Source organism: Carassius carassius, chromosome 10 (genome assembly GCF_963082965.1).
Source record: "Carassius carassius chromosome 10, fCarCar2.1, whole genome shotgun sequence".
NCBI lineage: Eukaryota > Metazoa > Chordata > Actinopteri > Cypriniformes > Cyprinidae > Carassius > Carassius carassius.
Genome location: NC_081764.1, coordinates 10,356,310 through 10,370,833, shown reverse-complemented (window position 1 = coordinate 10,370,833; position 14,524 = coordinate 10,356,310). Strand labels below are relative to the sequence as shown.

The following is a 14,524-nucleotide window of genomic DNA, read 5'->3' as shown; positions in this document are numbered from 1 at the left end:
TAATAAATCTTTAAGCTAATGTAATGAGTATTATTGATAATACTTGACTTTTCTGCAGCCCATGCTCATTGGAAATATGTCACTGTGGCTACATTTCTACAAAACCTTGCAGAAAAAAACATTGCTTAAGGTCCATTTTGCTGCACTTTTTTTAGATGATCCACAAGAGGCACTAAAAGCTATATCAGTTTTCTCAATTGCAGGTTTATTCAACAGCGCATATTGTGATGAAACTGTTAAAATGTATTTGTTTATAGTCAAGCGACCTTCATTTATATAATGCTTTACACAATACAGATTGTGTCAAAGCAGCTTCAAGGCAACAGTGTGCAGTCAAGGCAACAATGTTGCCAGATATTGAGTCCCCAACTAAGCAAGCCAGAGGCGACAGCAGCAAGGAACCAAAACTTCACCGGTGACAGAAATGGAAAAAAAAACCTTGGGAGAAACCAGGCTTTGTCGGGTGGCCAGTTCTCCTCTTGCCAGACAAAACATGTTTATAAATCATGCACTACAGTAAAAATGTTCACGTAATAGTAATGCAGTATTGGGCAAGGAACTGCACAAAAAAAAGGCTTTATTCATTGATAATCTGCCCCAGTAATAATTATTTGAATCAAAAGGAAACAAAAGTTATTTGGTGATTTTACTGCCACTAGTGTTCATTTCTCCTAGAAACCGCAGTGAAATGTGTGTACATTTTTGCAGAAATGTAGCCACTGTATTGTACTTCCAATGAGCCTGGGTTGCTTTTTTTCAGAATTGCAGTGACAATGTGCATCATAATAATAAAAAGCTTATGACTGAGATCCGAAAAGAGCACATTGTTAAGTTACTGAATGTACTGTGACTGTAATAGGAGGCAGTTGAGTGCATTTTCATTTAGTTATAGAGGCTGGACAGTCAGGGACGCATTAAGAGCTCACTGGGCCCCGGGGCTATGAGTTACTGCAGGCCCCCCCACCACCACCACTTTAGGTCACCAACTATAGAGAGAGAAAAAAAACCTGCATTTTTCTAAAACACTGCTGAAGTTGTTTTACATAAATATAATCTAGAATCATTCAGAATAACGGTTGCCAATTCCTTTACAATATACAATTAAGAAAATAGCTACTTGAAAAACTTAAAGCACTGAATAATATTATATTGTACTGTATATAGTAATCAAATATACAATACATAGTTTTCACTATAAATTCAACATTCATTCTTATTTATTTTACAAAAAAAGTTTACTAAAACATGGACAAGTAAACCAAAAAAACATTCCCTCCCATGGTTTAATGGAGATATTTGGCACATTATGAAAAAACGTGACAAAGTCTATGAAAACTAGAAACGGTACAGATCATCTAATTTATACCACACTTAGAAATCAAGTCATAAACAATCTGCGTAAAGCCAAAACCGACTATTTTACTAAAAAGATAGAAGAGGCTAATGGAAGCAGTTAGAAATTGTGGCAACACATAAACTATTTAACCAACCCTGCAAAGAAAAAGCACATTATGATAGATTCCATCAAAGTGGATGGCACCCTTTTTAATAACAATGAGTCAATGGCAAATGTTTTTAATAATTTTTTATAGACTCTGTGCATGAACTAGCAAACAAATTAAAAAATAAGGTGACATGTGTTGAAGATGTTAATTTAGCTAACACAGGCCTTTTTAAAAATCCAAGAAGTCTCTTCTGATAAAGTTAAAAAGATTATTACAAATATGAACAACTCTGCGGCAAAAGACATCCATAACGTAAGTATGATCTTGATTAAAAAACATCAGGACAGTCTGCTACAACCAATTACATATTTAGTTAATCTAGCCTCCTATGGATAAGTGTTGCAAATTAGCAGTTTTGCTATAACACTAAAAAACAATGTATCTGGTTTGTCCAATGCTGTTGTTATGTCCATATCAAATAAATAAATAAATAAAATAAAATAAAAAGTGATTCAGTCTAGGGCATTAAATTACTTTCTTTCTGATGTTTGATTAACACTGACACAAATGGCGACAGCAGCTTTAATAGCAGCTTGTGTCACTTTAAGACCTCAGGGTCTGAACTCAAGTCAAGTGCCCTGTGCAAAACTGTCTCAAGTTCACCATGGTCTCAAAACGAGCATTTACAAAATGAATTCTCTCCCGGTGACATGCCCCCACGTAAGAGAAATTAAAAAAATAACCCCTGAAATGATGACTTCTGGTGAATTTTGTGGAAACTAATTGATGCATTTAGATAAATATATTTAATACATTATAGCATATTATAATACAATTTATTAGGCCTATATAGTTATAGAATAGCAAAGTAGCCCTAATCATTATACAAGACTGAACCACATAGATGTGAAATATAAAGGCTATCATGATCATTTTGCCAACAATGAACCATGGATTTGTTTAGTTTATAATACGTTTTAATTTTAACTTAAACAAATACAACATATAACATTCAAAACTCATTGGCTTAGACTGCATTTGAAGAAAAATAAACACATCAGTTTTCTGTAGCCTTGTGTAAACTTATTCAATAGAATTAGACTTCTAGAATGTTCTTTTCAGTGCAAAAATATTTGTAATTTAATTAGACAACATTTTAAGGAAGTGTAGTGCAAATATCTTTATATAATTATACTTTCATTATAATTAACTTTCTTTCCAGTGCAAAACAATAATACATAAAAACGATTATTAATTAAATAATTATTATTTCCCTCCTCCAGATATCTTATTAAGAAACTCATCAGAAATGATTGACACGTTATGAGGGAGCGGGAGACAGGAACACAACAAGGGGGAACACTGGGGAGATGTATATGGAATGTTAGGCTAAACCTGTACCATCTCTTTTAATATAATCACTTTCATATAAACTATATTTGAGTTTTAAAAATCCACATGATTACATCGCCTACCATTATATCAGCCTCTGGAGTCTGACGGACAAGGAACCTTGACATCGCTCCCTCCTGTGCCCGCAGTCTCTCGCTCCTCTTGTGATTATCGCCTGATGAGTGCTGCTTAATATTACACACTCCGACGTGACAAAAAGAAAATACTGTACACGACGGCATATGGTACAATTGGCCTTGTATTCATTGTCCCTCACGCATTCCAGCCACGGGTAGTTATTTTCCCATTCAATTCTATATCTTTGGGCTCTTTTCTTTTTCGCCGGCCGCTTGGAGGTAGTCATTTTTACATTTACTGCTGTTGTCACTTGTCGTCATCGTTGCTAAGATAACGTGACTCACAATGACTGAAACGACCAATCAAAAGGGCATTCTCTGATGTTCCAAGATGGTAAAAAGCTACGCTGATCAAAGACAAACGGGGAGAAATTAGTAGGCCTATCTACCGCACCGTCTGGGTATTTTTTGTCTTATCATAGCCTACAAATGTCTTCGTTCATAGTCTGGCATATATATTAGAAGCTATGTGTGTGTCTGTCATGGATTTGCACCGAATTCATTCTCAAAAATACGGAATAAAGTGTGTTCCGTATCAGTTCAATATGGAACAAGACTTTTATGTGTCAATTACGGGACAGTTCCGTATTATACGGTACGGTTGGCAACCCAGTAAGCTGCTCTGAGCTCTCTCTTGTATGTCGGCGCGTAATCACTCAGTGTTTGGTTAGTCTTTGCCCCTGCGATGTATTTTTCACTGCGTGAGTGAGAACATGATGTGCGTGACGCGTGAGAGCAGCCTGGCTTGTCACACAGTAACTAAACGAGTTGGGTCTTTGCGAACGGTCACTATAATATTAATGATAATGATTCAATGATAATGCATGGAATATACAGCAAAGCGCCACTAAATAACAGGGCTAATTTGTTGGGGGCGTGGTAAGGCTTTGGCAATCAGATGGCTGGTGGTCAATCTGCTCCACAGCCAATCACGAGCCCAAGATTTATGCATAGCCAGGCACATGAAAAAAGAAATCGACTAAGAAATATTAAAAAACTAAATAATAAAAATGACTAACTTCTTGTTAGTACTTCCCCTTGTGACTTTATCAAAATATTTTTGCAGCTGAAAAGCTACATGCCAAAATTAATTTTGTCATGATAAGAGATAAATCCGGCCCTGAATACATGGCTGTAATGTGTTTCAGGTTTGGCCTTAAAAGAGCTGCCACAAGATGAATATACTGTAAGTGATGTCATGAATATTTATTTTCTATTTTCTGTGCCCTTATGTGATGGATGCTTCCTGGACACTATGTTTTTCATCTTTCTTTGTAGCTGAACTTTTCAGCATCTTTGGGTACATTTAATGTGGCAGCAGAGGTGGAGGGGGTAAAGGTCACGGGTGATGGTGAGATGCACATGACCCTGAGCAGCAGCCTTTTGTCCAGTCTGAATCGACAGCTCCAGTTTATCACATATACTAACACATTGTTCCACCCCAGCACAGCTGACACAGGTAAGCCTCTGGGTAATTCCTGTAAAAATGATTATTATCTCAAATGTACAAGTAAACTCAGGACTGGATAATCTTTATGTTGATATGTAGTTTTTATGTGCTTGTGATTCAGTGCAGTTAGACACAGAAGGACATCAAGCTCTGTTTACCGTCAAGATCCGTCATGGAGTTACACCCAAACTCTACAACACAGGCTCTGATGCAGATCAAGGTAAGTACGTCAGTGTTATCATTGTTAATTACAACTATAGCTATCAAAAATAGTTATTTGTTAATTGAAATTAAAATAAAATATAAATATTAGATGAAAACCTTAAAAAAAGAATGAAAAAGATAATCGTTGCCCCGGATTTGAATTTTTTGAAGTACTGAAATTTTTTCAACTAAAACTGAAATAAAAATAAGTTAAAGCTAAATAGAAATAAAAAAATCATAGAATTATAAAATACAAAATGAAAAAATAAATAAATACATGAAACAAAAAACCACAGCAAAAAAAAAGTGAATTTATAACATTAATAAATCCTATAGCACAATGGTTCGCAAACTTTTTGCAGAGTGCACCCCTTTATAGTGTTTGACACGTGTACAAGCACCCCCACTACTTTACTCCAGTTAAACACCACATTTTTACTGCAATTATACAAAAATATCACTGTATACAGGGCTTGACATTAACTTGATTGCTCACTAGCCACTGTGGCAAGTGGTTTTCCAAAGTAACTATCCGCTCAGCATTTTCACTGGCCACAATTTTGTTGGAAAATTAAGATTTTATAGGACTAAAGTTACTGAATTTTAATTTTATTTAAATCAATTTCCAGGTCATTTTTCACCTATTTAAAGGGCATTTTTATTTGTACGTATTATAATAAGATACTTAAGGGTTGTTCCCAATAAAATATAATCAGTATTACCAAAACTGATCTTTTCCATGCAGAAGAAACAGAAACAGCTGAAGTGGCATTTAGATGCATTTACACAGACAGTTTAATGAAGCTGAAATGTAGCATGAATGCATTTACACTGCAGAATTACAACAGCATAAATAATGTTGTGAGTTTGGTGTTTTAAATCAGTTTTTATATATATATACAAATATGACGTTTTGGAAAAATGCAAAGATAAGCTACTTTTAAACATGAAAGTAAACCACCAGTAGGTGGAATCAAGCAATGGTCTTAATGTGTGAGTCATTGAGGCGTTCATTCAAACGATTCATTCAGACAGTTGATTCACTAAAGAATGAAACTTGCCTGCCTTTATGAAAGGACCACTGAATCATTCAGTAACGAAACACCACTGTGTGTTGCCCAGAGATGCGTTGCCCAGGTTCTGCTGTTAACCAAATCAAGCAAAAACAGTCAACGTAGACAATATTGTATTAAAATGTAAGTCACTAAATGTGAAGCCCTGACTGTATATTAGAAAACATCAACATTTCAGTTATACATTAAAAAAGAATATTACTTAAAGCGTTTGTTCATCAAAAAAATTTTGTAATTAATAACTCACCCTCATGTCGTTGCAAACCCGTGAGACCTCCGTTCATCTTCGTAATAAAAACATCTTCAAAGTAGTCCATGTGACATCAGAGGGTCAGTTAGAATTTGTTGAAGCATCGAAAATACATTTTGGTCCAAAAATAGCAAAAACTACGACTTTATTCAACATTGTCTTCTCTTCCATGTCTGTTGTGAGTGAGTTCAAAACACTGAAGTTTAGTGATATCCGGTTCTCGAACGAATTACTCGATGTAACTGGATCTTCTTGAACCAAAAGGTATTTTTGATTTTTCAAAAAATTCTAACTGACCCTCTGATGTCACATGGACTAACATCTAAGATGTTTTTCTTACCTTTCTGGACATGGACAGTATACCGTGCACACATTTTCAATGGAGGGACAGAAAGCTCTCGGACTAAATCTAAAATATCTTAAATTGTGTTCCGAAGATGAACGGAGGTCTTACGGGTTTGGTACAACATGAGGGTGAGTCATTAATGACATTTTTGGGTGAACTAACCCTTTAATACCCTTTTTAGTGAGATGGATGTGCCTGCATAAAATCATCAAAATCGTTCTATTGCGCACCCCAGTTTGAGAACCGCTACTATCAACACTGAAAATAAGAAATGTTTCTTGATCACCAAATCAGTATATTAGAATGATTTGTCTGCTAAAAGTTCATTTTTACTGTCACGGTAATAAATTATATCTTAAAAGAAATTAAAATGGAATACAGTCATGGATATATGCAGGGATAAGTATTATTTGAATGTGTTTGTTTTTCTTGGTATAAGTCAAAATTATACTAAAGGAAATTTACTAGAAATGTACTTATAATGCAAGCCTAGAGAATTACATATTTCAATATCAGCCAACAGTTATGTTCAGTGTGCATTAAGTGGTTTCTGTTCTTCAATAAACATTAATATTGTAAGTAATTGTATGCTGCTACAATTCAATTTATTCTTTGTATATTAGATGTGTCAGCACATTTACACTTCCTCATGGCAAAATAATGATTCACTATTTATAATGTAAGGAAATTAAAGCCACATGTTTCATTTACATTTGACTTTCTGTTTGCTCGATTTCAGAGTATAACATCAGTGCTCTTGTGACCATAGCAACTAAAACCTTCCTGCGCTATGACAAGCTCCAAGATTTAATTGACAGCATACGCCAGTACTATCCAACAGTTACAATAGTGATAGCAGATGACAGTGAGCACCCGAAAACAGTATCAGGCCCATATATTGAACATTACATCATGCCCTTCGGAAAGGTGGGTCACTTTGTTGAATTGATGGCACATTTATTTATGTGCTTACATGCAGTATGATGGGTTCTGAATATGTATGTCTATGTTTCAGGGCTGGTTTGCTGGTCGTAATCTGGCCGTGTCACAGGTCACCACCAAATATGTGCTATGGGTGGATGATGACTTTATTTTTACTACCAACACAAAGCTGGAGAAGCTGGTGGATGTGCTGGAGAAAACCACACTTGACCTGGTGAGAAAGTCAATGTACAAACCCGATTCCAAAAAAGTTGGGACACTGTACAAATTGTGAATAAAAACAGAATGCAATGATGTGGAAGTTTCAAATTTCAATATTTTATTCAGAATACAACATAGATGACATATCAAATGTTTAAACTGAGAAAATGTATCATTTTAAGGGAAAAATAAGTTGATTTTAAATTTCATGGCATCAACACATCTCAAAAAAGTTTGGACAAGGCCATGTTTACCTCTTCTTTTTATAACAGTCTGCAAACATCTGGGAACTGAGGATACAAGTTGCCAAGTTTAGGAATAGGAATGTTGTCCCATTCTTGTCTAATACAGGCTTCTAGTTCCTCTTTATGATGAAGTATGGTTTTCCGGCCTTGACCCTTTACGCACAGAGATTGTTTCAGATTCTCTGAATCTTTGGATGATATTATGCACTGTAGATGATGATATTTTCAAACTCTTTGCAATTTTTCTCTGAGAAACTCCCTTCTGATATTGCTCCACAATTTTTCGCCGCAGCATTGGGAGAATTGGTGATCCTCTGCCCATCTTGACTTCTGAAAGACACTGCCACTCTGAGAGGCTCTTTTTATACACAATCATGTTGCCAGTTGACCTAATACTGTAAGTTGCAAATTGGTCCTCCAGCTGTTCCTTATATGTACATTTAACTTTTTTCAGCCCTTTATTGCTACCTGTCCCAACTTTTTTTGGAATGTGTAGCTGTCATGAAATCCAAAATGAGCCAATATTTGGCATGCCATTTCAAAATGTCTCACTTTCAACGTTTTATATGATAGCTATATTTTATTTTGAATAAAATATAAGTTTATGAGATTTGTAAATTATACCATTCCTTTTTTACTCACAATTTGTACAATGTCCCAACTTTTTTGGAATCGGGTTTGTAGTATGATATACACAATATATGAGAATTGTCACTCATTCACAGGTTTTCTTAAGTCCAGTGAATATTAGCCATCAAATAAAGACAAAGCAACCAAAACAATATAATTCAGTCTTATCTAGTGAAGAGCCATTGCAGAGGCATATGTTGAGTGGATCAGGTGCACGTCAAAGACTTAAAACCCCCCTGAGGACTTTTTCCGTTGCACAGGAAACAAGTGTTTTTTTTTTCAGGTCCCTTTTTGGTGAGAAACTTACACCTTTAAAACCACCACAACCTGCCTCAATGCATTAAACAGTGATATTAAAAGACCAAACTCTGCACACACTATTAATAAAGCTTTCTTTGTATAGTAAAGAGTCCAGAATATGAATGCAAATTCAATTCAAGTTTATTCAAACAAATTTACAGAAAGTTGTGTTTCTACAGTATTTAGTAGTAGCTTATAAGTGGTGACTGTCAGTTTATGTGCATATGATAGGAATTTTCAGAAAATGTAATACAAGACGTAGTCAACCAGACGATGAACACTCTTAACAGCAATTATTATGTGATTGTATAGTAAGTAGCAATATTTGTTAGTTCTGTATGTTGTTTCAGGGTTAGCATCATCTGGGGTCCTCTGAGGGTCAGCATCATCTCTTCTCAGTTGTCCTGGATTCAGACTGGAGCTTGTGTAAATCCTAGCCATGGCAAAACAGAGAAACAAATAGGGATATAATTAGTGTAGCTGCTGTTCCAACAAAGTAAAATTAATTAGTTTAACCCAAGCTAAAGAATAAGAATGCGCATTTGATCAGATACAACTGCAGTCACAATTAATGAGATGCATTATTTAAATGCTTGGACAAAGCAATGTGTTTTTAATCTTGATTTAAACAGAGAGAGTGTGTCTGAACCCCAAACATTATCAGGAAGGCTATTCCAGAGTTTGGGAGCTAAATGTGAAAAAGCTCTACCTCCTTTAGTGGACTTTGCTATCTTACCAAAAGCTACCAAAAGCAAAGAGTTTAACTTAATGACAGAGATCATAGAAAATGTTTTAAAGTGATAGGCTAGTCATCCTTACTTCAAAATCCTTAATAAGTGCAGAATCTTCATGACAGTGATTATATACACAGATCCGCTGTGTACTAAACTTGTGCTTAGTTAGCAGGTCTGGGTTCTAATCTGCCCAAGTATAGTTTTTTTACTCATTAAAAACAAATGTTTTCATCAGGGATTGTATATCAAGAGCAGGAACAGAGAGCCTCCACAAAAGTTAGCAATAGTTTGAAGAACTAATGTGTGCAAGAGCCACCATCTCTGATAACAGTGGCAATGAGCATTTAGCGTGGTTTTAAAAGCAACACATTTCAGTGCCCAATCAGAATTGGGTCACTTGAAGCATGCAGTGTAAATGCGGCCTCTGTCTCTGGCACTGATTGGTGTTGAATTCAAACAGAGGATACAATTGTCCAAGTCTGTAAGGGCAAAATGGTCCAAAAATGGAAGATAATTTTAGAACACATTTTTTTTGTTCAGTTTTTAGGACCCTGCTTACACAGGAAGAGTTTCAAATAGTCACTCTTGTTCCCGAGGCTGAAGTATTTTTTCAGTTGTTTTCAATGGGAGCGCCACATTTTTTAAAAGCCCAGGAGTGTTCTCAGCACAGAAAGTTGAAGAATATAAAACACAGTGCTTAACACTCACATTTTAGTCAGACATCCAATCACAGTGGAGGAAGGGCGGGGCAAATATCATTCTGACCAACTGTCACACATTATTTTTGTTCTACAGCTTAACAACAATGGAGGAGACGTTAAATGGATAGTTCACCCAAAAATTAAAATCACCCCATCCCCCCTTAAGCCATCCTAGGTGTATATGACACTCTTCTTTCAGACGAATACAGTCAGAGTTACATTAAATAATGTCCAGGCTACTCTTTGCTTTATAATGGGAGTAAAAGGTTGCCCAAAATTTGAACTTCAAAAAGTTGCACCCATCCATTATAAAAGAAGTCCACACGGCTCCGGGGGGTAAATAAAGGCCTTCTGAAGAGAAGCAATGCATTTGTGTGAGAAAAATATCCATATTTACAATGTTATAAACCTTAATTTCTAGTTTCCGTTAACTGTCGTACACTCATTCACGAGAGAGTGGCATCCGGATGACGTAGGCATAGCATAAGCTCCAGTGAGAATATGCTAGTCTCGCGAGAAACAAGTTTTGTTTACAGCAAAGAAAAACAGTGTCCTCTTGGCTTATATTGAAATCCTTTGACATTTCTCTTTACAAATCCTCGTTTTATACAACTAATTAATGACTGGTGTTTTGTTTTGCTCCTCTTCTGTGCTTCCACGTTCGTCACTTCCGCATTCATCACCGCATTGGCCTACGCCTACGTCATCTGCTGGATGCCATTCTCTCATGAATGAGCATGCGACAGTTAGCGTAAGCTTGACATTTAGATTTATTAAGTTGTAAATATGGATATTTTTCTTACACAAATGCATCGTGTCACTTCAGAAGGACTTTATTAACCCCCCGGAGCCATGTGGACTTCTTTTATAATGGATGGGTGCAATTTTTGGGACTTAAAATTTTTAGCTACCATCCACTCCCATTATAAATCATGGATTAGCCAGGACATTATTTAATATAACTGATTGTATTCGTCTGAAAGAAGAATGTTATATACACCTAGTATGGCTTGAGGGTGAGTAAATCATGGGATCATGTTCATGTCTTAATTGATTCCCAGACTACTACATATATTGATAGGAAAAATAATGATTGCAGTATTTCATTTATGATGTGTCTGCCACATTGCTTGTGCAGATATCGAGGATATCCAATATCTTTGCAACCAAAGCGTCTCACTGAAAAAAAAAAAAAAAAAAAACCCTGTGTTGCAGAAGTGCTCTAATGGGGTCAAAACTGGGTGTGTTCAGCAGAGGTCCTGGCTAAAAATGCTTTGGTGGACACATCCTAAAAGGTTAATACAGTTTAAATCTATTTGAATTACAAAATATGGCTAAGGAAAGAGTACAATAAATACAGTTTTCATTACATTTTGCTTTAGGCAGCTGCAGATCTAGGGCAGATTATTGCTCTGGAATGGATCAGCTAGCTATGTGACCTTTGCAGTGAACGGGTCTTCTGTGTGCACAGTCATACAGCTGGAGTCATGCCTTCGATAAGCAGACAAGCACATCTGCTTTAAAAAAAGCGAAAGAGACAGAAAAATGCTTAAAGGTGTTTTTATTAATAGGAAGAGATACTCTGTACTAAAGAGTCTTCTCCAGTTCAGTTTATCATCCCTGCATTGTTCTTAGTGTTCTGCTGTGTATGTGTTTAGGTTGGAGGAGCAGTGCGTGAAGCTACAGGCTACACTGCTACCTACAGGCAGACTATCTCAATTGAAGCTGGAGAGGAAGATGGGGACTGTCTGCACATGCGGCGAGGCTTCCATCACATCATCCAGGGCTTTCCTCACTGTGTTGTCACTGATGGAGTCATCAATTTCTTTCTTGCCAGGACAGATAAAGTGCAGCAGGTGGGCTTTGACCCCCGGCTTGCCCGTGTTGCACATTTGGGTGAGTTTTCATTTGAGTCCAAACACAAAAGTAGGTGTTTCTAGGATTGTGGTGTATTTTGCATTTCTCAAAAATAAAACTCCTTAATTAGGTATGCACCAATATTAAATTCTGAGGCGAGAAAATGATAAACAGATAATTATTTTGTGTTTTGCTGATAATTATATTATGACTGATGTAATAAAACTATACTACTTTATATAAATACATTCAAAATAAAATATTAAAAAAAAAAAATCAGTGGGTACATGTAAATTTAAATAATGCAAATTTAGGCACCAAAAATTGGCTATACAGTATGATCTGCATTTTGTGATCTGATTTCATTTTCAAAGATTTTTATTGAAATCTGCAAAAGAGAGTAAAGACTTTTCGAATACGAAAAAAAACTTAAATAAATGGTTTTGGACTTTCTATTCATCAAAGAATCCTATATATATATATATATATATATATATATATATATATATATATATATATATATATATATGTGCATATATGCCTTTTTGCTTTAAAGCGGCAGCAATTGTCATTATAAGAAATTACAAACACGCTTTCACAAAAAGGGACAACAATGTCCTCATTTCCATATTTTGTTTTACAGAGTTTTTTATAGATGGACTCGGCTCCCTGCATGTTGGGTCATGTGATGATGTCATTGTGAACCACGCTACCAAAATCAAGCTGCCATGGGGACAGTCAGAAAGTGACAAAACTTACGCAAAGTTCCGCTACCCTCCTGCTTCATCTGATGCGACACACACCAAAAATGGCCTCTTGTACTTCAAAAACCGCTTCCAGTGTCTAACACACAACTGAACACACCCTGACTATGCCTTCTTATCTTTCTCTCATCCCCCCTTAATTGAATACTCTCTCCCCGAGTAGCTAAAGGGACCTCTGAAGACACTGGAAGTGTGCTGTGTATGTACTGTATTTGGTCCAATGTGAGTATGGGGGAGTTCAAACAAGTCTGTTCTTTTGGAAATGGTCATAATGTGATCACACATGACTGACGGATGAGATGCACAGTCATGGCTGGTTAATATTTTTTTGATACCTGAAGATGTTGTATTTTTGTGTCTCCTTTCTTTAGCTTTATTTTTGTTCACAAGAATTCTTTAGATGCTGATCAAACCATTCTGTAAATTATGCACAGCCTTCTTTTTCTCCTTAGCCAATTGTGTTTCAGTATCACATTTAAAGGGATAATGAGGGGAAAAAAGTATTCTGTCATCATCTACTCATGTGGATGTTGTTTAAAATGCATATAACCCAGTGAGCTGCATAGATAAAGGTAATTTGTAGGGGGTCACAGACAGAGTTTTCACAGTGACAGAGTGACATCACTGGCCAAATGTCCTGTTTTCTTTTTCTGTTTTTTTTTTTTTTACTGGCATATTTCTCAAACCACAGCATTCAGATGTTTCCACAAACAAACATCTGAAAAGCTCCGCCCATGTGTACATGCAGTTATGGGCAGCGCCTTCAGAGTGTTTACAGTATTGCAATCTGATTAGAGACTTTCAAGCACATTCATGACATGAAAGTAATTCAATGACATGAATTTAAATTTTTGAGAGAACTAGTCCTTCAATTGATGAGAAAACAAGAGGTTTCTTTTGAAACGGAAGAACAAAGAGAAGACAGCCGAGGGAAACATTTTGAACAATGACTTTTAGAATTTTTTAAATTCCAGTTAAAGGGAGACCATTTCTTTGGTACATTGATCGTGTGTTCTTATGTATGTCTGTGTGAGGGTCATCTCTCTGTACGTTTGCACTAAACCAAATGGACTTCAATTGGAGAGACTCGACCCTGAGCGTCACTAAAAAGAAGGAATGGACTGAACATCATTAGCTAAAACCACAGACTATCCAATCTGTCTCTTTCATTATCTCTCTCTCCCTCTCACATACACACTCCGACAGATATCTCAGCAAAAGATAGATGGGTGATTCTTTGTACATCAGTAAAATCTGAATTTTATTATTATTATTTTAAAAGAGTGACTGTGCCAAAGGCTTAATTACTGTCCTTGTATTATTGTTTGTAACTTTTTTACTTCCTTTATTCTGGGATCTTTTTAAGATTGTATCCTAAGGTACTGAAGCATGAATATAGCAGCCAGAATGCCACCTTTTATAAATTTAGTTTGCAATCCCATCATAAGCATATATTCCAAAGGTGCTTACTGTAATGGTTTTATTTATTTATTTGTTTGTTTGATTGAGCTGGATTTCATCCAATGCCAGATTTGTTGGGGAAAATGTCAAGTCAGTGGCTTTTGCTATGCAGAATGGCTGAGACAACTAACTTTACTAAAATAAAAAAGCAGAATTAATAAACTTAAATGGCACAGATGTGCAAATAAAAATAAATAAATAAAATGGTTATTCAAATGCTAGGCTATATCTACATTAGCAGTCAAAATATGGACACATCTACTGATTCTTTATTCATTCTTCTTATTTTCCACATACATTTTGTCATGAAAATGTTGAACCTAAAAACAAATCAAAATTAAATGTTATACTCTAGCTTTTTTAAAGTAGCCAAATTCTGCTCAATGATCCAT

General features: G+C 35.8%; 1 protein-coding gene across 2 annotated transcripts in view; it reads left to right on the top strand.

The window, feature by feature from the left end:
• The window catches only part of LOC132151753 (beta-1,4 N-acetylgalactosaminyltransferase 1-like), a 38,775-nt gene extending 25,506 nt beyond the window's left edge, over positions 1 to 13,269 (top strand). For both annotated transcript variants that reach the window (XM_059560098.1, XM_059560097.1), the window contains exons 6-12: positions 4,123 to 4,160; positions 4,253 to 4,433; positions 4,546 to 4,644; positions 7,037 to 7,224; positions 7,313 to 7,453; positions 11,709 to 11,946; positions 12,551 to 13,269. In XM_059560098.1, the coding sequence (XP_059416081.1) occupies positions 4,123 to 4,160; positions 4,253 to 4,433; positions 4,546 to 4,644; positions 7,037 to 7,224; positions 7,313 to 7,453; positions 11,709 to 11,946; positions 12,551 to 12,765 (1,100 nt within the window). In that variant the 3' untranslated portion in view covers positions 12,766 to 13,269. The remainder of the gene's footprint in view (positions 1 to 4,122; positions 4,161 to 4,252; positions 4,434 to 4,545; positions 4,645 to 7,036; positions 7,225 to 7,312; positions 7,454 to 11,708; positions 11,947 to 12,550) is intronic.
• The last annotated feature ends 1,255 nt before the right edge of the window (positions 13,270 to 14,524 follow it).